Source organism: Mchenga conophoros, linkage group LG16 (assembly GCF_057382185.1).
Source record: "Mchenga conophoros isolate Kocher_MC1m ecotype Shallow Benthic linkage group LG16, M_conophoros_male_GT1.1, whole genome shotgun sequence".
In the NCBI taxonomy this organism is placed as follows: Eukaryota; Metazoa; Chordata; class Actinopteri; order Cichliformes; family Cichlidae; genus Mchenga; species Mchenga conophoros.
Genome location: NC_140541.1, coordinates 17469078 through 17492578, shown reverse-complemented (window position 1 = coordinate 17492578; position 23501 = coordinate 17469078). Strand labels below are relative to the sequence as shown.

The 23501-nt window shown below is 39.6% G+C and overlaps 2 protein-coding genes across 3 annotated transcripts in view; one reads left to right on the top strand and one right to left on the bottom strand.

Moving 5' to 3' along the window:
* Positions 1 to 2569: 2569 nt before the first annotated feature.
* Positions 2570 to 23501, top strand: part of cmss1 (cms1 ribosomal small subunit homolog) — a 33429-nt gene continuing 12497 nt past the window's right edge. The window contains exon 1 of the mRNA XM_085249570.1: positions 2570 to 2691. Within this exon, the coding sequence (XP_085105696.1) occupies positions 2643 to 2691 (49 nt within the window). The 5' untranslated portion in view covers positions 2570 to 2642. The remainder of the gene's footprint in view (positions 2692 to 23501) is intronic.
* LOC146556537 (filamin A-interacting protein 1-like) lies at positions 5577 to 22442 on the bottom strand. 2 transcript variants are annotated; one of them, XM_085249455.1, is made up of 4 exons: positions 22340 to 22442; positions 22048 to 22218; positions 21357 to 21535; positions 5577 to 8285 (listed from the first exon to the last, which is right to left on the bottom strand). In XM_085249455.1, the coding sequence occupies exons 1-4, from the start codon at positions 22439 to 22441 to the stop codon at positions 5780 to 5782; spliced, it is 2958 nt and encodes a 985-aa protein (XP_085105581.1). In that variant the 5' UTR covers position 22442; the 3' UTR covers positions 5577 to 5779. The 2 variants fall into 2 exon arrangements, 1 of the variants encoding a protein (XP_085105581.1); XR_014888957.1 differs by lacking the exons at positions 21357 to 21535; positions 22048 to 22218; positions 22340 to 22442 and adding an exon at positions 9691 to 10858 and having other exon boundaries at positions 8150 to 8285.

Genomic DNA, 23501 nt, shown 5'->3' with positions numbered 1-23501 from the left:
AATAAGATAATGCTTTAAGTCCATAAGTTCAAATATAAAATTTCTGAAATCTGAGATACAAAAAAAGGCCTTAGCCGTGTTTTTCTGCCATTGCTCTTTTTCTCCTTCAAGTTTAAAGTGGAAATGTCCCTTTAATGTGTACCTGGAGATTAAGGGTGATATCAAACAGCACAACATTTTGCTTCTAAAGTTTAAAACAAAGTCTAGCTAAATTTGGATAAAATATACCTATCTATATTTTATTAAAAACATTTCAACTGTGTTTATTCAAACAACGTCCTCAGAGTCATTTCGAATGCATGAGCGCTCATGCATTCGAAATGACTCGTGCAAAAAAAAAAGAAAAAAGAAAGCTCCACTTTTAAGTTCTTCACCGTCGTGAATTTTCCCTTTTAAAATGCATCTCATCTCAGACAAGTTGGCTGATTAACACAGGATTTTTTTTAAAGTCATACAGGTTCCCCAATGGCCTAGAAAAGATTGGATTGTGTGTGTATGGGTTTTTTTTTTTTACAGCATTGTTTCCCTTGAAAACGCAGCCAAACAGTGAACAGAAAGAATGACAAATGAGGACGAGCCCTGTGTTTTACAGGAATGATTCTTAATTACATACATAGCTGCCATTTAGAGCCTATTGTCCTGCCTGAAAGTTGGCAGACATTAGCACAATGTGTTCACTGCATCCTTCCTTTCTCTGTCTTTATTTGTTTTTCTCCCCCCATTTGAGGGTTACACAGCACAGCCATTCTAAACCCTCCATAATTTCCACAGTAATCAGTCTGTTCTTTTTTTTGCAGTAAAGCTTTAATCAAACATCTCATACCCTATACCAGGCAGAAATGTGTTATTCTGACAGAAAAACAAAAAAGCATGCAATTACTCCCAGAGGAGCCGTCCCTCCTCTCCACTACAGCTGCAGGAACGAGGGCACTATTCCAAGCGCATCCTCCTCCTTTTTCCTTTCACTTCTTCTCTGTGCTGAAACTCCTCCTCCTCCAAACAATAATGACAGAGGATGTAAAGACGTGTTTTGTAATGTACACAAAGTAAAAGAACAGTAAGATGGCGCTCTCGTCCTCAAGAGAAATGTCACTGTGTGATTAATAATGAGGGTTTATCCTGTAATTGCATTCGTCATTTGTAAAATTTATTTCGCAAACCTATTTGTCATCTTTATTGTTCTCCCATCCAACAAAACACCCGTCATCTCGAAATAGTAAAGTACTACCTACTGAAAGGCTAACAGCCCTAAAAAGAAAAGCTGTTTTTGATGACTGAAGAGCAAAGGACAAATGTATGCCGAGTGAGGCACGAGTGTTTGCCCTCAGTGGAAGAAAGGATTTTGGAGCTTTTGTTAAGTGCTTAAGCAAATCTTTACTATTAATTGCATGATAAACAGATTATCATTATCACCCAGATAAGAAAGTCAGCATGTGGGAAATTAAAAAATTTTTTTTTTTTTTTCACAGGAAAAGAGGAAGATCACAGAGAAGATGTCCGGATGCAGCAAAGGAGGACGAAGAGAGTGTTGGTTTGACAGAGGAGGATGCTCAAGGGGCAGATGACCCATTGCCCACACAGAAAAAACCATAAATCACCTAAATGATGGGTGTTGTGCATTGTTTTTAAGGCGCCTGCCAGGTAGGTTGCTCAAAGCATCTTGAAGAACTTCCCACTGTCCTGTGGCAAGGCTGTCTCAGCTGCTCATCGACACTATCTGTTGCTATAACCCCTTCTTGTAGCTGATAAGATGCTTTATGTTTTTGCATTGCTGCAAATTTAGAGTTGTTTTTATTTGTGCTGAAGAATAAATTTGAGGCCAGTCACATGTCTCCCTCATGATACTGTGTGATGTATCTAAAGTGCCAAAAAATGTTGCAGTGTTTAATCAGAAAATACTGCACTGATTTCTTCTTGCAGCTGTTTCTCAGATTTATAGTGTACATATAACTTATTAATGCAATTTGCACTACTTGCTTGCACAGTCTTACTTTTTACTCCTCCTTAACTTGATCTCATTTTTATTTCATATTTATATCTATCTTTTTTTGGCCAGTTATTATAGTATTACAGTGAATTATAGTAATTTTATTATTAAATCTCACTTGTTCATTAAAAAAGCAATAGCAACTTGCTTAATGCATTGACTGTCACTGCATCGGGTGGCTCCCAGACACATTTTTATGCGCTCTCTGATAGTTAGGGATCCTGAGGCCGAGGCCCCTTCACTGTCCATGTGTACACAAGTAGAGACCAGTTTTGTTTTGTTTTGTTTCCCTGGTTGTCGTATGTTACCCACCTTTATTTAAGAGTCCCAGATATTATTTAACAATGAGCCACTTGGTAATCTTGTGATGAGACAAAAACATTTAGCATAATTTGAAATACTGTAACATTTCAATGGGCGTTCCACCAAGTAAAAATAAATGTGCAAACAACTGTAACTTCGAAAAATGTATAATTATTGAATCTGTATGTGTAATCAATACACATGTATGCCTACAGTATAAAGTGTGTCAGCTAGTATTTTTGTTAGTATTGTATCAGTTTGTTACATTTAAAAATCCTACTGACTGTGAACGCAACCCTAGCTTGCTCTCTTAGCGGTATATTTGGATTGGACGGAGTATTAGCTAAAGAAAATGGGTGACGACTTGGGTGACGAGTGGTGGCAACACGAGTACAAATCAGGTATTTGGGTTAACCATGTACATTTGACTTCTCTTGTTGTATTGGAGGTCCTGGTGTAGTCTAAGGAAACACAACGGTAGCTTGGAGCTGTTGCAGAAATTGTCGGCTATAGTAAGCTAACGCTAGCTAGCAACAATCGCAGCAGTCTGAGTTACTGTTAACCCCTGGGTACATTCGTGCAATATTAACCTAAAGTACACATAGCGGCAAGTGAAAAGACAAAGCAGTGCTAACTGTGACTTACGTCTGGTTAGTTATTATCCGCATTGGTCGCAGTAGTTATTATGAGCAGGGGGTGTATTAACACGTGTTTTTTTTTTTCACCTGTTTTTTATGTGCGGGTCACTGCAGAAAACGAGGTTATAGGACAGGTAAAGTTGCTCTAATGTCCCCTATCGTGCCCTTCGCTTTCTTTCAACTTAAAAATGAACTGTCTTACACGCATAGGTTTAAGCATCCAGTGGGCTGTACCCACGTTTCTTGCCACATATCAACACAGGAAGTTCCCTGCGGCTACTTCTGGAACAGCTTCATGCACTCTGCATACCAAAAGAGGGCAGTCGTGCTGTTTTAGGACGAATGACCTGATTGTGTAGCGATCATATTGGAATGTGAGCATGATGCTGTATTTTCGAGAGTTATTAGCAATTTTTAAGCTAAATATGTTCATTCACGTTTTCTGCATTTGTTGTCTCCGCACATGCACGCAGAAACGAAACATAATATGCCAGGTGTTAGTGCACATGTCAGTAAAATATATTGAATTGAGCCATACCAGCCTCAGTTCAATTTCTGATCCTTATTACGTTAGTTATATAATGCAATATACCGCTCTTTAATATTATACAGGTGTTAACGTTGCTTTAAAATAATAAACATCTGTGTGTTTACAGATCAGCGCAGACTTTAATTGATTAGTTGATCTATTACTTATATAATACATATATTTTACTTATATATTAATTTATTAGAGTTTGCCTATTTGTTTACTACAGTTTCCTCTTGGGGCTGATTGACCACTTCTGTAAAATCTGCATTCTTTCATAAAAGTTGGGATTTGTTCATGATGAAAGTCATGACCAGGCAGTGAGAAGGGTTCTACAAGTTGCCTGTTCTCCATGTGTCCTGGGCAATGAGCTGTGATCACTTTGAAATGCTTCAGCAGAATGTATTATCTGCACAGGTGATACTCTCCAACCTTTCATGCTATTACTTATGTAAACCCATGTGTGCTTTTATGTCCAGAGATCTGTGCAGCGCTTTCTTTTTGTAGGTTTGCCCCTGGCATAACCGTCCTTCCGTGCGTTCATATCACAGAGCTGCTTGACAGAAATGGCTGCAAGGCTGACAGAAAATTGACAGGGCTGTAAAGGAGAATTGAAGTCTGTTAGACGGAGGATGGGATTGACTTTGAAGTCTTAAGAATAAGGCAGCAATTTGCAAGAAGCAGTGCAACTTTTTCCTGCTTTTTTCTATATTTTTTTTCTTCCTTTTTTGCGATGATGTGTCTCGTGGCCAAATTCTCAAACCAATAATAAAGGGTCTCACAAGAGCCCCTGTCAAGTTGCACATTAATATTTCTCTGCAACTGTTGTTAGATACACACTATTTGTAGGCTTGCTGCCAGCGTCTCTCCCCCCAGGACATGTAATGGTATCCCCCAGTGTTGTCAGCTAGTTTCCTATTTGGATGGCACAGCTCATCATGACTTGGTGACTAGATTTCATTTGCTGAAGTGTCTTAGGCTATTTATTTCTGCCACACTGTGTAACTGTTCATTTTGTCATGTTGCACTTAAAAATATCTAATAAGGGTTGTGTTCACTTAAAACAGCAAAGGCTGCTGTTATGGTTTCAGGGTTGATGCGAGCTTATTTAAAGGAATCGGCTGACCTAATTAAAAAGAATAAATTGATTGCTGTTGTTTAACTTGTGTGTTTTTCCAGCCTTATTGAGCTTTTGGAGAAGTTATCACTGTGCTTAATGTGTGAGGATTATCTGTGCTATTTCGGAAACTAAGGCAGTAAACTGTATTTTCTCCAAGATAAACAATAATTCCTTATTCCTGTGCATATTTTTCTTTCATAACAGATTGAATTTTCCATTACTTTTTTCAACAGTACACTTGTTTTTTTTCTTTTTAGCATTCTTCATCTGAATCTTAAATAGGTGTCTTGAAAGCAACAGAATTATTGTTTAGCTGAACTTTGAGAACCAAAACTACTTTTGTCTACATCATACAGGCTGTAGAATCATAAAGTAAGCACATCAGTATGGTGACACAATGCCTCATTAATCTATAAATTGGGATATTTGTGTGGCAGGAGAAGGCACATGCTGAATACTTTGGGGGGTCTTGCTTGTTTTCACAGCACAGGAAAGCAGTGGAAATGTATCTATTAAACCTTTTTAAATGATTTAATTGGATCACTTGTCACTTTGAAATTAGTTAAATGCTAATAATAACAATTACAGTTCATAATATTTACTAAAAAGTAAATTAGTGGCCAATTCACAATTAAACCTGGACACCTCCTCCATCACCAAGTGTTCCAAGTTTCCTTGCATTAGGGGGGAAAAAGGTTTTTGAGTCGAACCCAGCTCAGCAAACATATAAAGCTTTTTTTTCTTCCAGTAATTCATCAAACATCAAAGCACTGTTTTGCACTCACTTTTTCCCAAATCCAGCTGTTTTGCATTTAAACTGGCAAGCGACCCAGTTCCTCTGAGAAGTATTCAGTATGAATACATAGAAAACAAGATAACTTTTAATGAACAAGGGAAAAAAAGGAATGTTATTGAAACACTGACATCTCATTTATGTCTTAGACAGGCACTTGACATTCAATGAAGGGTTGTTAAAGTCAATAGATCTTGAGACAGTAATCAAATAAAGTAAGCTTTACAAAGGCTCTCATTAAACAAACATGACGAAACATTCAAATACATCAAAATACTTTTGCATTTGCAGAATTATTTTGGTTGTGTAGAGTTTAAAATGATGACTGAGGACATATTTTTTGCAAAATACATATTATATATTTGTATTTCACCTAAATACAAAGACTGCTTATTGTAACATTTAAGGATTATGATCCTGGCGAGCTAGCAGGGGATATAGTGATGCTACTTGTAATCTTTCCAACACCTTTTACATGACAGCCGTTAGTGAGTACTTGAGTTCTTTGTTCATGTCGAACATAGTATGGCCCAACGGGCTGTGGGAAATTGTGGGTCATACCATGTCGGGGCTGGAAATATGGGCTCCCCAGATGGATGTGGATCTTACTGTCCTCTGTTGTGATGATACTGGGACTTGAGTCAGGGGTACTGGACCTCGAATGGTACCAGCCGTTCTGCTGTTCAGGTGTCTTGCAGAAAATAGTCTGATCTGTAACCTCTGCTGGCTCCGGAGAGCAACTCCTGACAGTTACGATCTGAATAGGAGAGCTGTTGTGGTCGGGTGTGACAGAGCGTGAGCAATTTGGGCTCAACATTCGAGACATGTTCGCACCGTCAAGGGGGGAGATGGCACGGTCAGGGTTGGAAGTGGGGGTCTTAGGGTTCTGGATGATGGTAATTCTCTGCTTAGGTGAAGCTCCACTCGTCGGGATTAGGGCTGTGCTGGTGTATGATGACGCTGTCTCTCCAGTTGGGCTACTAATCTCGAGCATTGCTGTGTTGAGGACATGATGCGGTGTTACTTTGATGTGCAGTGGCTGACCTGGTGTGTGTGTTAACATCATAACTTCTCCATTAATTGTTGGGTGCATTTCTGTCCCTGAGTGGCTGCTGTCCTGGCTTAGGTTGTTATTTGTACTGTTTAAGCTGTTAAGGCTGTTGACAGGAGAGCTCCTTTTGTTGACGATCTCTACATTATGGTTTGGGTCTGTGTCACCATTTTGTTCATCTAGTTTCTTGCTGTGCCTCCGATAGTCAGGAAGCAGGCTCTGTGCAGGCTCAGTTTGTACCTCTCTGGTGGTCTGATCATGGACTGCAGTGTGTTTGCTGGCACTGGGTTTCACACTATTGATTTGTCTGTATCTGTCTAGCTCACCAGTAAGTTCCTTCATCTCTCTGGCCAGCTCTTTGTTCTTGGCTTCTTGCTGGTTCAGTTTTCTTTGCAGTGCGGATTGATCCACTTGCATCCTGCAGATGGATTCTTCTGTTCCCATCAGCTTCTGGAGTTTCTCTTTCAGGCTGTCTACTTCTCTGGTTAAGAGTCTAGATTTAACCTGCTCCTTCTGAAGGCGGCAAAGGAGAAGGTGCTCCTGGTTGACCTCCTGCTTCTCTGCCTGCTCGTACCTTGAAAGCTCTCTCTTTGTCACTTCCAGCTCCTCTGTTAGAGCTTGGGTCCTCGTCTTTTCCTCATGGAGCCTCTTTTCAAGACACTCAAAGTCCTCTTCCAGTTTCATCAGTTCTCCCTCCAGCACTTCCTTATCCTGGAGTCTCTTTTGCAGCATTTCTAACTCACGGGTCAGTTCTTTAACTTTGTTGTCCTCAGTTTGGCAGTAATAGGCAGTGTTATTTGGAATAGAGGTGTATGAGTATTTGTCCTCTTTTTCTTTCCTGTTCTCCAAGACCTGTAACTTCTTCTTCATTATAGTTACCTTATTCTGTAGTTCTCTGTTTCTTTCCTCCTCTTTGTTCAGACTGTCCAGGAGATCATCTTTTTCCTTTGCTATGCTCTTTATTGTTTCTTCCAAGTCCACTTGAGACCTCAGTGCCTGCAGCCTGTCCTCTCTCAGCTTTTCTGTCATTGTGGCCAAATTGCCATGCTCGTTTCTTTTGCCCTCCTTCCTATGTAGTTTTTCCTCAGCCTGTCGGAGTCTCTCAGCCATAGTTTTTCTGTCCTCCACCAAAGCTACAGTAAGTGACCTGAGCTTGCCAAGATCTTGTCTGACGACCATTTCACTCTTCTCCAGTTGGCTCTCAACGGCCTCTAGATCTCTTACCTTTAGCCTTAAAGTGTCAAGTTCATCAGAAAGCATTTTGCTGCCCTGTCTCTCTTGCTCCAAGCTGTTTTTTAGGATGCTGCAGTCCTGTTTGCTCTTGCCTAAAGCCTCCTCCATCCTGTCCAGTTCACTAATTCTGCTGTTGAGTTTATCCACTTCAGCTTTCAGGCTACGGCAGTTGCTGGTCTCCTTCGCTAGTCTGCTGTCCAGGTCTCGACATTGTTCCGCCATGCGTATCAGCTCTTCGTCTTTTCCCTCCATTTGCACCACCCTTCTCCTCAGTACCTCGACCTCTGACAGGAGGCTTAGGGCTGTCATGTTGTTCTGGCTTTTGTGGAAGAGGGAAACTTGATTGTGGCGCTCAACCTCGATATGCAGAGATTTTAGTTCCTCCCCCACCTTTGCTCTTCGTCTAGGAGCACTAAGCCTCTGCTTGATATGGTCAGTGATAGCCGTCAGTTCTTTGGTACAGCGTTTCTGCTCCTCCAGCAGCTTGCTCAGTCTCTCTTGCTCCTTTACAACTAGCAGTGCAAAAGCCTTCAGCTCGGTCAGCTCCTTTTTTAGAATGGATGCTTCTCTTTCATGTTTCTTCTCTTTAATTTCCTGGTACTCTCTTTCCTTTTTAAGCAACAGCTTGAGTCTGCAGAGGAAAAGAATTGAAATGTATTGTCAAACAGAATAATGCAGCCAAGTTTTATTGTGTAACTGACTCATTTCAGCCCCCAAAGGGCACTTTTTATGTTTACAGCTAACCTCTTGAACTCACAAAATGTCCTAAGTTGTGTATTTCCAGCATAAACATTTATTTTGTTTTTCAGAAGAATCTGAATAACAGTTTGTTGCCCACTCAGTTTCCCCCAGAAGCAAAGGAGGCTTTTTTTTTTTTTGCACATCTGTGTATTCCTGTGAAATGTACAACATGAGGACATGTGTGTATATTTCTTTATGTTTGTGTGTTTCTTTCAAAGCAACAGCCATTCTGTGGGATGTTTTGACTCACATGGCAGATGGTCCCTTGGCAGGGAGTATTGGTTAATTAAGAAGTTTCTTTACCCTTGAGTACCCTCAATGCTGCATCCAATCACCCTCCTTCTGTGCACCTCAAATGTAAACCCCACTTTAAGCTAAGAGAGTCAGGAATTCCCCTCTGTTCTTAAAGTAATTACAGACTGGCTACTTTTACCAAGTGCTGTCACTCCTCACATTCCCCCAGATGCGCACGAGTTCTGTACAAGCATTAATTCATACTGTGTATTTTGTCATCTTAGTGCATGAGACATATGCTCCAATGTGATCTGTCACCGGTGTATTTTTACTATTCGGAATGGGAGAGTTTGGACTTTTTGTGTCATGCTATTTTGCACTCTAGAGGTATATCCACAGTTCACATAGCAGAATCTTTTAAAACAAGCACACATTAAAAACAGTGACAGTGTAGTCCAGACATTTAGCTCTACTTGTGTATAATTCCAGATCCTCTATATTGACTTGAAACTAATGAGTTTTTTTGTTTAATTTTTTAAAATATAAGGCTACTAATGTTAAATCTCAAATACGAGACTGAACATTGTGTTTGTGAAAAGAATAAAGCGCGCTGTTAATTAAGATGTTTCTCTTAGAACTTTAATCTTGGAGTGTGTTTTGAGTGAGTTTAATTAGTGCAGTTTAAATAGTTGTAAGTGGAACAAATGGGTGGTTATGAACTCGCTGTTAAGTATTTCTGTTTTTAATAAGATCATTCACTGATGAGTTGTTATATTGTTTCTCTTGACTTTGAGTAATGTGTTGATTCCTTTTAAATGCAGAAAATTGCAAAAAGCAAAATCTTCAAAATAATTTTCTACATCTAAATCAACACCTTGGATACCTTTTGAACAGCTCTGTTGCAAAGCAATCTCTTTGTTTAATCTGTGTAGAATTAGCCAACAGTTACGTTATCCTTATCAGCTTATCTTGCAGTTGTAAATCGGGTTTTAAATTGGGAAACGTTTCTAAATGCATGTCTGCATCTTTTTGCTGTAGAACAAAAAATTTTTCGTTCCTACCTGTGCAGTTCAGCTGGCCCGTGTCCTTTTTTTTTCTTTTTGGAAAAAAAATCCTCAAAAAATAAATTGCCTCCACTCTTTTACCTCTCCCTTTCCCAGAGATCCCAGTGATGTGGACGTTCCATCCGGAAAACCAAACATTATGAGAAGTGCTCCGCACAGAGACTCTCTCGCACTCAGTGGCGCCCATTACATCATCAGCAAGTCCTTATATGGGACTGTACAGGCTCTACTTCTGTGTGTGTGTGTGTGTGTGTGTGAACATGTGTGTTTGTGTGTGTGTCTTTTTTTTCTGGAGTTCAGCCCACTGCAGATGAGGTCATTGTGTAGCAATGCCAAAGAGGCTAATGGGAAGGAGTGTGTGTGTGCGCACGCAAAGAAAAGTCTTCAATCACCATTCAATCTGCAAGGATAACACCCTCAGTTTGCAGGATTAGTTTAACCGAACATTTAACCATAACCATGCTACATAAATTCTTAACCTGCCTTGGCGTGTCCCAGAAGCATGCAGACCAGTTTATATGTTGTGTGCTTGGAGTTTGAATATACTTCAAGAAGAAAAAACATGTTTTGTGAGTTGTAGCAGCTTTGCCTGGGGCCCGATAACCTGACTGGGAGATGACATCATCAGTTCATCGGCCCTCAATTGCATCCATATGTCCCTCTTTTTTTCCTCTCTTTCTCTCTCCTCAACACATTCTCTCTTTTGTGAGTTATTTTCTCTTTCTACATTTTTGCTTCTAGTTATGAAAATGCCAATCTTTTTTTCCCTCTCATGCCATCATCAACTTTCACTTTATCTATATCTTCTTTTTGATTACTCAAGTCGTGAACTGCGTGCTCAGTATAGCGTGATTATACTCCTTTATTCTCGCAGTTAGTCTCATCTGTCACAGGAATGAAAAAGATAATAAATAGGTGTTAATGTTTAAGCTTTTTAAATGATTGTGCTAAACAAAATCAAAAAAATATAGATTTTGTTCCATTTATTTGCAATGTTTTTCACTGCTAAATAAACCTGTGGTGGTACTTTCTTTTTTCCCCTCTGTCGAGCAAACTCATGTAGGCCTCAAATAAAAGAGGCCTTTTCCCTCATGAGGCATGTCGCAGTCTCACAAGAATTTAGAAAACAGGCAAAAAGGTGCACTTAAACTTCGCTTTTTAGATATTTATGTTCACAAGCTTTTTTTTTTTTTATATGAAGCATGCCAAATTAAACCCCACTGAAACTACTTAGACACAGGTCAGGTATAGAAACAAGAAATCGCACATGCAATGTGTGTGCAATGCACAAGAATATTTAAGCTGTTTCTGTCAGCAGAGAATCCATCTCGAATCATTTGTGTCATAGTTTAACATGTGAACGTCTTCCATTTAGAGACACAACCTCCTCTTCATAACAGACTCTACAAGTTGCATAACTTGGTGATGTAAGGCTGTATTCTGTGCCTGGTTGGTATTTGCTTTAATCCCTTAATTGCTTCATGGCAACTGTGGCTGCCTGTTCTAAAGGCATAGATAGCTGTGGTTGATAACATTTCGTTTCTAATTGTTTTTGGTTTGTAATGGTGATTACTTATTGTTGAAGAAGATTATCATGTTTTATTAAAACACAGAGTGGCATTTCTAATATTTAGTTTGCCCTTAATTGCATAAATTGTAACTTTTTTCTTCTTTTTTTACTGCAGGATTAATAGACCTCTTGTCTTAGGCTCTGTTTTAATGAAATGTAGCTGATAAAATGGCAGCAGCTAAGCACGAGTCATCAGACGTTTTTGGTCTGCAGTGGTCATTATAAAATGTACTGTGCCACTGGGTAATTAACGTGACACAAGCAGAATTTTAATTTAAAAAAATTCCATGAAGCAGCCACCTAAGACACACACAGCCTTGTTGTTTTTTGCTTTATTTCTGGGTCTGAGATTTACAGTTATTTTCCTTTAACCCAAATGAAATGAAAATAATCTGATAACCAAAATGCAGAAAGTTAAAGTTGAAAGTCAATTTTCCAAGTTTTAAAACTTCACACCTTACTTGAAGCCCCTTAGTGGGAAACAGATCTTGCCCAACTGGGAGGATACCCAAAGTGGAGTCACAGGATTTGGTTGATTACAAGTCTAGGCACGTATGATGATTTATTATTGGCTAATTAAGGTACCTTTGCCATCTTAGAATATGTTCACTATCAAAAGTGGCCTTTTATGCTTTGATATGCTTTGGAAATTACAACACTTAAAAGAACCTTTAACTTTTGATCAAAGTAATATTGAAATGATCAAAAGCCAGGCCAAGTTGCATTGCTTGTGTTTTGCATTTTTATCAGTAAAACCATTTCAACTACTTCTACCTCCATGGAAGACAGTGACACTATCTTAATTATATACTTATACTGTATTATATACTAAATACTATAAGATTCAAACTTTCTTTTTGCCATGACCTTTATAATTATTTTGCCAGGAAAGAGAGATTTGAGATATTTCTCTTGTGTGAGAAAGATCCTCCTCATTCCTTTGAATATCTATGCACATACCAACCCCCATATCAGAGTTCATGAGGTCCTCTTTTACATAGAGGAGGAGTTGGCATTTCATCCAGTTCTTGAAAACTCATATTTGGGGGTTAAAAGAGCGCGCACACACACACACACACACACACACACACACACACACACACACACACACACACACACACAAAAGAAATGCCGATATGTAATATGTCTCTTATCCGAGTGTAGCACTCTCCTCTGTTTTCTTAGCTCCTATTTTCATGCAGAGGTATAATTTTCTTTTTCTTCTTTTTTAAGGCTGTCACATTTGACAAATCCTTCTTTTTTCTAAGAGCGCTCATATAAATGGCACATTGAAAGTACAGAAAGAAAAGCAGCTGCTTAGTCAGTCGGTGTTGGCTTTCTTCCCTTCATTTATCTAAATGTTTAATAAAATTGAAAGTATGAATAACTGACCTCATCTGCTCACTATAGCTAATAAATGGGCCCAACAGCTTGTGATCGGGGCAGTGCTTCTTCTCTGAGTTGATTCACTGCCAGATCCTGATAATTTATGAACATCTTCTGACACTTCATTGGCTGAGCAGGCAGATGGCGAATGCGTTTGAGTGAGGGACGAACAGAACATCTGCGGGTTTCTGCTTTGGCACAGCCGTGTTTATTGTGTTGCTTTTCTCTTGGTTCTCTAGTAATTCAGGTAATACAGGAATAACATTTTCAGTTCTTCGTACAACTATAAAACGTTATACAAGGATTGCCGCGGGTCTCATTTGCAACAGCACATCTGTTGCATGTATGTGATATGAAGTTCTGAAAATTTTTTGTTTATTAACCATGTAATACAATACCTCATTAGTTAAAGAGTTTTCATTATGACCTGAAAAACTTGGCTTGAAAGCAAATGTGAAGTACAAATATTCCTCTTCTCCTCTTTGTGAAAACTTCAAGTAGGGCTGCTCGATTATGGCAAAAATGATAATCACGATTATTTTCACTGAAATTGAGATCACGATTATTTGACGATATTTATTTCGTCCGCCAGAGCTTATATTATTTTTTTTTACATGCTGTAGTGCCATTTGTGGGAGCATTTCACGTTGCTATACATCAATACAACTGTTATAGCCCATATTTTTAAAATGTGTATGTATTAAGTCCATAGTAACTACATTAATTGCAAAAAAGTGCAATAAACTACAAAAAAAAAATTGAAAATCGTTTTTGTTTTGTTTACATATATTTCTACTTGGAGAAATTTAAGAGGTTTATCCCTCAAAACTTTAAATACAAAAAAGTTACAAAAAATAGTTTACAACAACAGGAAATTTTATTTTGAGTGTCTTCATAGTTTTATTTTTGGAGATACAGCAATTTTTATATACTGCAGGAAAAACAAAAAAACAATCCTATGATGCAAATTTGCAAAGAATGTGCATGTGCATCAAAATAAACTATTTCCAGCAGTGCAATTCGAGTTCTAAGGCCTACAAGTAAAAAAACTACATTTTCCGCGAAAATGACGTCACTTGCGATAGTTCGCGTTGACGTCTTTTTCAATGTGGGAAGTGTTATGAACAGCTGATCGGATCGGCAAAGCGTGTTTCTGGAATATTATGTTTTTGTTCCTGCAAGCGCTTTTTATGCAATTTTTGCAAAGCTATATGTGGAAGGAAACCGTGACCTAGGACAAGCTGATGGCATAAGATGTAACTCCTCTGGTTTCATATGGAAAAAAATTTATTGTGCTAGCTTAGCGGTTCAGGTTCTACAGGGATTTAAAAATAGTTATACAAAACGAGCATGCTGCTCTGACCGGCTTTAAAGGGTTAAGAATAACAATGTATTGAATAATGACTTTAAAAAATAATATAAAATAGTGTGCAAATACTGATAACAGTGCAAATGTTTGCAATATAAGAAATAAATGAAAAATGGGAACTTTGCAGTGTTGCTCTGTGGTGCAGCTACGACACCATAGCAAAGTTTACACACTGTGTCTACTTGATCCACATCTGACTCCGCAAACCCATAATGTTTCCACACCACTGAAGTTTTTTTTCTTTACCTTTCTTTTCAACCAACGGCAGTCACTCTCCTCTCCAAATAACTTCTGCTTAGCTTTCCGAGCTTCCCTCGGGTCCTCTTAATTGTTGTAACGCGTGTTCGAAATGCAGAGCAGTGCGCTTGATTTGCCACACGGAGCAGCGCGAGAGTAAAGCATGAGGGAGGGGCTAATAATCGGCTCAGTCATTTTTAATGATCGTTGAAAGCCCAGATCGTAATCGTGATTAAAATTCGATTAATTGAGCAGCCCTAACTTCAAGTCTTTTTGTTGAGTTGGCAGCCAGTGCAATTACATTTTAGCCAGTGTTAAATTAATAAAATTAAAAACAGAAGAGGCTACTCAGTTTCTTTCCAGTTGTGTATAATAGTAATTTATCAAACAACTCCTTTTGTCTACAGACATTTTACACATGAGGCTGATGCTGGATTAACCAGTTAAGATGCATTGTTTTGACTGGGCATCAAGGCTCTGCTCTGATGCTAGCGCTAATGGGATCACAGTTTCACCGTCTGGAGTCAAGCTGTTTAAGAAAAGGGACTGGACAGTGTGTGCCAATTACATGGATATCACCCTTCCCGCCTGCCTTTTATTTTCTCTGCCAGAGTCCTGAAAAAGGGGTTGAGACTGATAGTTGAGTCTCAGTTTTAGGCTGAATGCTGGTTTCAACTAGGCTGTAGTGCAGCAGACCAATGTTTTACCCTCCTGCGGTTTTTGTTGCACTGAGGAGCCTTGAGTTTACTAAATAAGTCTACATGTGGTATGTAGACTAACAATGCAGATTCCCCAAGGGTTTCTGCAGGGCTTTCCACAGAGAAAACCAGGGTTTGCCTCTCCTTGCTATACATTGCCTCAACCCTTGAACTGAAAGACGTGTTTACTTTCTTGGCAATAATTTGGACCTGTTTATTGTGTGTGTTGAACTTTGGCCTAGGCTTGATCTTGCCTCTATTACTTTTTGTATATTTTGTAGCCAGATTTGAAGGCATAGAAGCTGCGAGGAAGGAAGGCATCGAGCAGGTGATAAAGCGCCACCATCCCAGGAGGACTCCCAGTACTCACTTAAACAGTTTGCAGCTGAGTGTGCTGCAGCTGCAAAACACATCAGCGTCTTTAAACCCGAGGCCACAGTTTTCACTTGGTAACGGATGTTATTATGATGCTAAAATGGACTAAATGATTAGAAAAACAAAGAATGAAGGAAGAAAACCAAAACTGTACCAGATACTCAGGTTGACGTAATTCTTGTTGATATGCTAATTTGATAGAGTTACGCTGTTCAGCTCTCCCGTCTGGTTAGTCTCCTCCTCCTTTGGCATTTCAACACAGGAAAAGAAATAGCGGAGGGGGGGGCTGTAGTGCTAATTGGCAAACAATATAAGCTAACACCCTAATCTAAGGTGATAAACATGGAACAGTTATATGTATGCATTGTCCCTTTGAGCATATGACATGAACATGTTAGGATGAAAGTATTTTAGCTAACTTGAGAATTTAACCCAAAGGACTAAAGTGTACAGCCTCATAGGGCTGTTTTAAATAATCCTTTTTAGATCATGTGCATTCCTTTCCTGCATCTGTAGTGCTCACTGATGATGTATTGATGAGAAAGCCACATCAGTTGTTAAGTGAAAACATGATAGCTCTAAGAGTGGTTTTGGGTAAAGTCTATGAAGAGTTTGTGATGCTGAACTGAAATGGACAGATGAGAGCATTGATGTCCCTTGTATGTTGAACATGTGTGTGCGGTTAATGCTGAGATGCTGTCATCCCAGTAATAAACCATAGAAAATACGCACAGTCTTAAAGCATGTTCTGATAGCTGAGGTTGGAACAGCCAGATTGCTGCAATGGCATAGTGACGTGAAGATGTAATCGTCCTTTGACACATACTGTTGCGCAAAGTGGTGATACGATGTGTGTTGAATCTTCTGTATTAAATTATGGCTAAAACAAGTCATCTGTTGAGCATATGGCACCTGGTGGAGCTACTTTTCCAGGGAAACGAGGGGGGGAAAAAAGTGAGGGGTGCCGATTTTTAGCCAGGCCGTGTGGTTTTCTTGGCCTGGAGCATATACTTTGAGAAGAAACAGAGTGAGATTGAAAGATAGTTGAAGAGGATTTGAAGTAAGAGTGGAAATTCTCGTTTAAATATTTAGGCATCTGCAAAGCAAGAAGCAAAGAAAAAAAAGACTGGACTGGGAAAGAGATGAAAGGGACAAGCGTATCACCATGTGCCTTATGTTGTTTACCCAGGGGATAAATGCAAGATTTAACTCAGCTCAAACCTATTTAAGCCAAACTCAAAGAAGCTGAAGTGCAGTCAGGAATGCAAAGAAGGGCAATAGAAACCTGTGCATTTTAGACAAACTATATCTTTGGAATACATAATTCAGCAGTTGGACAGATACCCAGCACGTTAAACATCCCTAGTTTGAGACCAGCCAGAGACAGAAAACCCATCCTCAGGGAGTCTGAAACTGGTGTTCTCCTAGTGCCTGGATAAATGGCAGGGTTGCGTCAAGAACCAGCATAAAATCTGTGTTAAATCAAATATCTGGCTCTATCCGATGTGATTCACCACTGGGATTTAAGAGTAGAGCAAATTTTGATGCTGTAAAATGTAGAGATGGCACGATACCACTTTTTTATGTCCGATACCGATACCGATATCATAAATTTGGATATCTGCCGATACCGATATGAATCCGATATAGTGTTTTTTAATCAACAAAACTGTTTTTTTTAATATCTTGCTGCATTTTGTATAAGTTCATACTCAAGTTTAAAACAACAACTACACTAAAGCTATTCTGTTATACCTGTATGCAAAAAAAAATGTTTCATAGTTCAGCAATACTGATCAATCTAATAAACTTAAGCCTACACCATCCTCCCTATTCTGGTATTTTAAAGAGTACTTAGCGTAAATATTGAGCAACCTAACTAATAGGGTTCCAACTCCCAGCAACAAAAATAAATAAATAAAAAATAGGGAACCACCCCTCACGCTCCACCTCATGATGCTTAATCGACGTAATCAACCTTAATTTGATGCAGTGTGAAAAAAAAATGCACAGAAATCAATTATTTTTCAAGAAATATTAAATAGATTCAACATCTTTCTTCAACAAAATTGCAGACTGCACAGATGGTACCTTCCCAAAGGAAAAAGTGCTATAGCTTACTAGGGTATATATATTAGACTTAATAGTCACTATATACAGTAATTGACTTCTATTCATTTTACATCAAATTAAAACTTTGGGTGTAAGATTCGGATAATTATTTATTAAAAGCTAGACATTTTAAATGAGAATAAGAAAGAAAACTATGTCTTTGTGCCCCCTTTTCCCTGTTAATGCCCTATCGGCCCCCCTGGCTAAACTTTGCTAGATCCGCCCCTGCACAGTTACCAGCGTCAGCTACGTAGAAAAAGATCCTGGTGTAGAAAGTAATATTAAATACATTCTAACAATAGCTGATCAAGCTTAAACGTGCTGCTGTTGTTCAGCCGCTGGTTTCCTCTTTCTGGTGCAAAGTGGGCCAAAAACAAACCAGAGAGACGGACTCGCGACAGAAAAGCCGATCAGCTGATCATTAAGCAGTTTCATGATTGAAGTAGCAGCCGGAGAGGCAGTCGCTTGTTAAGCTTAACGCAGGAATGCTTTACAAACATTCAGAGATGGACTTACACACTTGCTTTACTTCTCTCGGGGATAACTTTGTCGGAGATGAAATGCCGGGTTGCTAGCGAAGCTCCAAATGCTATCCAGACCACCGACAGGTCCCGCATGCCACAGCCGCTCTATCACGTGATGCATACTGCTCCGACGTGCTAACTTTCTGAGGTGAGTTACGGCGTGTTGCAAGTTTTGTGAGGTGCTTTCGTGATATTTAATGGATCGGATTACATTTTTTATTTTTCTCCGATATCCGATCCAGTAATTTAGGTCAGTATCGGACCGATACCGATACGTGATATCGGATCGGTCCATCTCTAGTAAAATGCTACAAAATCAGAAGATTTTACAAGGTAGATTTTAGCATTTAGCCTAAAAGCAGACGGAAACACCTAACCGATTATCAAAATGGTTAAGTATTCTTTTAACTGACAAATAGAGCCTAAAAGCAAGGGTAGGAAGTAGAGCTGGGCGATATGAGATTTTTTCATATCACGATATGTTTTTTTCATTTCAGGCGATAACGATATCTATCACGATATAAGCCAAATAACTATATTTGTAAGATTTAAATGTGCCGTTGCTCACAAGTAAAATGGGAAATAATCAGCAGCTTGTTTTTATTTAAATATTTATTTCCCATAATAAGTTCAACAGGGTAGATGTACTTAAGGAACATGAGACTTTTTCAGATAAATAAAGGCAAATATTGCAAACTACACAAAAGGCAGCCACTAAAGCGTTTAAGTTTCAAAATAGAACAAACAAAACAGACTAAATTGTCAATTCCACTTAGAAACAAAATATTAATTCTAAAAATAAATCTTAGTTTGTTTTACAGAAGAACAGACAAAACTGACTAACTTTTGTCAATATCAAATAAACTGAGAACTAAAAGGAAATTCTCAATCTCTCCTTGTTGTATAGCTGAGCTTTTCAAACAGTTTTAACAGTTACTTTAGTCTGACAAAAGCCGAATGACGAATTAGCGCTTCCAGTCAGAGACTGAGGCTACGTCCACACGTACACGGGTATTTTTGAAAACGGAGATTTTCCGTTTTCGTTTTAAAAAAATAATCCCGTCCACACATAAAGGCAGAAATGAAGGAAAACGCTGCTATGAACATGCCAAAGGAACAGGTGGCGCTAGATTCCTAACCGTGCAGAAATGTTGGCCAATCAGAAGTCTAGAAGCCTCGGTGGGAAAAAGTAAACAAAGCTGGGGCATAGAAGCAGAACCGAGTCGTATGTGTGGACGGACAGTAACTGTGTGTATATGTAAGCATTTAAACACTGCAGAGAGTAGAATTAACAGTATTGTAGAAATTCATTTCACCGAAACAATAACGTGGCGCACAGTGTGACGCATGCACCAGTTTATTGTATTTCCAGACTTGCTTTCAGCACAATTTACAGTGCACGCTACTCTGTTTTTTGTCAGACTTGAAATAGCCGAAATACCTTCACACTACGGAACTTCTATGGCTCTTCCGTTCGACAATCTCTCCGGCATTGGAACCATCATCTGTTTTCTCTTCGGTCACGCTCGGTTGATTTTTCTAGTCGGCACACTCATTTCCTCCATTACCCGCTGGCTGCTTCCCAAACAAACACACGTGCGGCTTGGCACTTGTGCTGTACGTAACAAGTCACGCGACGTGACGCTGCGGCTGTGATTGGTTCGGCTCTGCGCTACTTAATTTGGATTGGCTGACCTTTTTTTTTTTTTTTTTTTTTTTGAGGACAAGAGCGGCGAGGTCTATCGCGATAGCTTAATTTCTCTATCGAGTAAAAGTTATATCGCGATACATATCGTTATCGTTCTATCGCCCAGCTCTAGTAGGAAGTGAACCAGACAATAACCAGTGTTTCCCACACAGACTTTAGTTGGACAGTGTATCCAGGTATTTTAATTCCTGGCCAAGAACATTTGGTGATTCAGACTCATAATTTCCATCACGTCATTCCCTGCCAACTGGCTTGCTGACCCGTCTCACTGTTGTCGTGGCCCTCCACCATCATTCGCCTACTTCTCCAGAGTCTGATCCTGCAGATGAATGAGCTCAAGCTCCACCGTCTCACAGAGGCTGCAGATCAGAACAAGGACTACAAGCACTAGCTGCTCCCCATGACAGTGGAATTTGGAGACTTGACCAGGGCGCGAGGGACTCACTGGAGAGGCAGCTAGCTATTTTGCTCCTTTTTATGGTCTCCTTCTTTTAAGATCATTCTTTTAAGACAGCGTAGGTGTGTGTTCAGTTGGATTATGCTTTAGATTATTTAATAAAGAATGATGTTTTAGATATTTAGAAAGGAGAGCGGGCAAAGAGATGAAAGAACCTGTATGTTATGAACACTCAGGAATAAATGCGTCACACGGGGCTACAGACACACCACAGACATGCCATGTACTCATGTATTAATCATCATTAGGCCAAGATGAACCACATACTCTTTAAGTGAATATGTTTTTAGCTTTCCACATTGTGTTTGAAGAGAGAGAATTCTAGTGAACTTAATCGCTCTACTGGTATGACTATTTTTGGTCTTTAATTGCATATATGCCTGTGGTGGATCAGTAAAAGCCTTTTTTCAGTTTGGCATGCAGAAGCAGACAACTAGTCTCCTTCCAAGGCTGCAAGCCCAGTGCGGGTCCAGTCTCTACATAGCTAGATTACAGAGTGGACGCTGGAGGTACATGAACCAAGACAACCGGGAACTTCGACAAAACGACCTTTAAATTGCATGGGAGAACCAGTCACCACCTTTATGTTAGACCTAGCTTCACCCGTAGGCCACATCTAAATACGGTCTCTATTTGGTAAGGGAACATTTCTACCCACCAACAAACCCTCAGCACATTTCCTTACTTTAGAAGAAACCTTTAGCCTATACTGTGTTGTGCTGTTGAATGGGACATGAGAGCGCCAATTTAGCCTCTACATGTAATTGCAAGTGAGTGCATGTTTATGTGTTTACAAGGGGGAGTGAGCTGAGCCAGGTTGGCCACAAAGTCTAACCAAGTCCAGAACGTAATGGACTGTGTCTGAGTGGAGTAACTCCTAAGTACTGTCTTAAGGTCATATGTGTGTATATATAAATGCTGAGATGGAGCAGCCACTCACTCTGCCATGAAGAGCTTTACAGACCAACATAGACTAAAAGAATTTAAGCCTTCACAAGTGTACATCAGAGCTCAGGTCCGTCCCATCAGGTCTTATTCCAATGTACTGAAATACTTTAATCCCTTAGCCTTTCCTAGCTTGCTGTAACATTCCCTTCCTGAAAGGAATTGGTGGATATTTTTATAAGCCTAGCCTCAATATAGGCCAGCATGGGAGTATAAATATAAAATATCAGTGTTGTCTTTGCTTGGGCATACATTTACATGTGTTGGGTTTGCTGCACAAACCTCTCTCTGTCCTGCCTCAGCAGAGTGGTAAGGCTGTTGCTCTTGTGGATCAAAGCCCTGTGGCTTTTCTCTTGTTCCTCCAGCCTGTGCAGAGCCTCAGAGTGAGAGAGGGTAACCTCCTGAAGCTGCTTCATCATCTGTTTTGAGGAATGCTCGTGGGCTTCCACCAAGTGTTTGAGCTAAGAGGGGGGGAAGGGAAAACAAAATGGGCATGAAGAGTAAAACTTTAGTTTACCTTGACTTGCTGAGAGTTAACCACAGGGAGAAAGCTCTCTCCTGTTGCCGTTCTGAAACCAAGACCGAATCCACAAGACAATCATCCGTGCTTACAAAATGCAATATAGTATGTAAATCTGATGAGTAAAGCTGTTATTATGTAAAAGCAACAAGAATTATTCTGCCCACATTATAATAATAGGCATTTTTGATGAGCTTCTTCCAAGATTTTTGCTGCCACCCAGTCCACTTTGCTGTGGTAGAAATTAATTGAAAAAGTGCTCACTTACAGATTTTGTAACCATGGCAGAAGGATGGATTCAAAACATGCAACACCTGTACTGCAATTTAACAAATGTGTGCAATGATGCAGCAGTAATAGACACTCTTTTGTCAGACTGTAATGCATCCATCTCATTAAATTTGATTATCTCCTCCAGATGGTGTCTACATTCTTTCTGTTGGCAGTTAGTACCTCAGCATTAGGTCTTTCATACACATCCTGTAAGTGGTCCTGCTGGGCCCAGAGGGAGTCTCTCCGCAGGGCATGAAGCACCATCTTCTGTCTGCTGAAACCATAGTGGGTCCTCAGTAGACCTGAATCTGTCTGCTCTGATTTCAAAACAGGAATTACCTCATCCCTCGCCTGGTTCAACAAACACAGCAGAAAAACAGTGGCTTTAATTTCAGTTTCTTCTCATGAGTTCACAAGAGCTAGAGTGAACTACAAAATAAATGCAAATCCAATATGAAGTAAATCATCCTACCTGTAGTTCCCCCTCCAAAATGCTGAGCAGAAACAGCAAGTCATCACAGGACAGGCCTTCTCTTGTGTGTCTTCCCTTCCACCTCTCTCTCTTCTTTGGCATATTGTCCTTTTCAATTATGATTATCAGAGCCTGGTTAGGTTAAAAGACAGCCGTTTAGGTATTTCTTTATACAACCTCGAAGATGGGAAGAAATGTTGCTGCTTTTACCAATGGGGTATGTGAAGTCTGTCGTGGAGCTGGAAAAGCTGAGAAATAGGAAATGATTGGAGGTGACAGCTGAACATTGGTGAAAAAGAAAAATACATGCTTGGCATGAAAGAAGTTAAACAAGGTCATGAGTTGTTTTTACAGTACAAGTGGTTATTGTGTTGCTTTTGTAAGTGATGCAGATCATATAAGCTTTGATGAGCTAATCCAAAGTCAAAGGGGTCTCTTGTCATAACAGTTAGTGTTACTGAAATAGATAGGCCTGCGCCTGGCATTACTTTGCGTGCAGCTTATGTCATCTCATAGTCTTACTCTTAGCACATTTACAGCAACTGCTGTTAGTTTGGCTGATAAAATGGACTAAATGTTTCCATAAAGTAGGACAGTGATTACTGACCATATATCTAGATACTGTGTGTGTGCGCGTCCGTGTGTGCGCGTGTGTGTTATTAAAGCTAATCACATAAGTTAAACATTGTTTGCCGGCCAACTTTCTGTATGTTCTCACCCGAGACACAGAAAGCAATCAGGTTCATATTAGTGAAAGATGATGTCATCTCGCTACTCTTCAGCTCTGCTTTTCAGGCCCAAGTTCTGCCTGTGGGCAAGAACAGTCCTTATTCTATAGTATTTGGTCCTTTCCTTTTTAGATTAGTAACTGAAGGGCCTTGTGTTTTGAGGAAAAAGTATTTAAAATTTTAAAGTGCCCACAGATTTTTTTATTTTTTATTTTTTATTTTGGGGGGGTGGGGTTCAGTATGTCTGTTTGAAGACAGCTATACCTTCTCATATATTTCGTTGGTGCATGTTAGAAAGTCTGATACTGAACAGAAAAGCAGTGAGAGTCTTTATTTTTCTCAGTAGCTCTTGCTCTTACACAAGCACACAGACAGGCAGCATCTGCTTGTTTTCATCAAGGCCCGAGAGCAACTTTGAGGCTCTAAACAAGGTG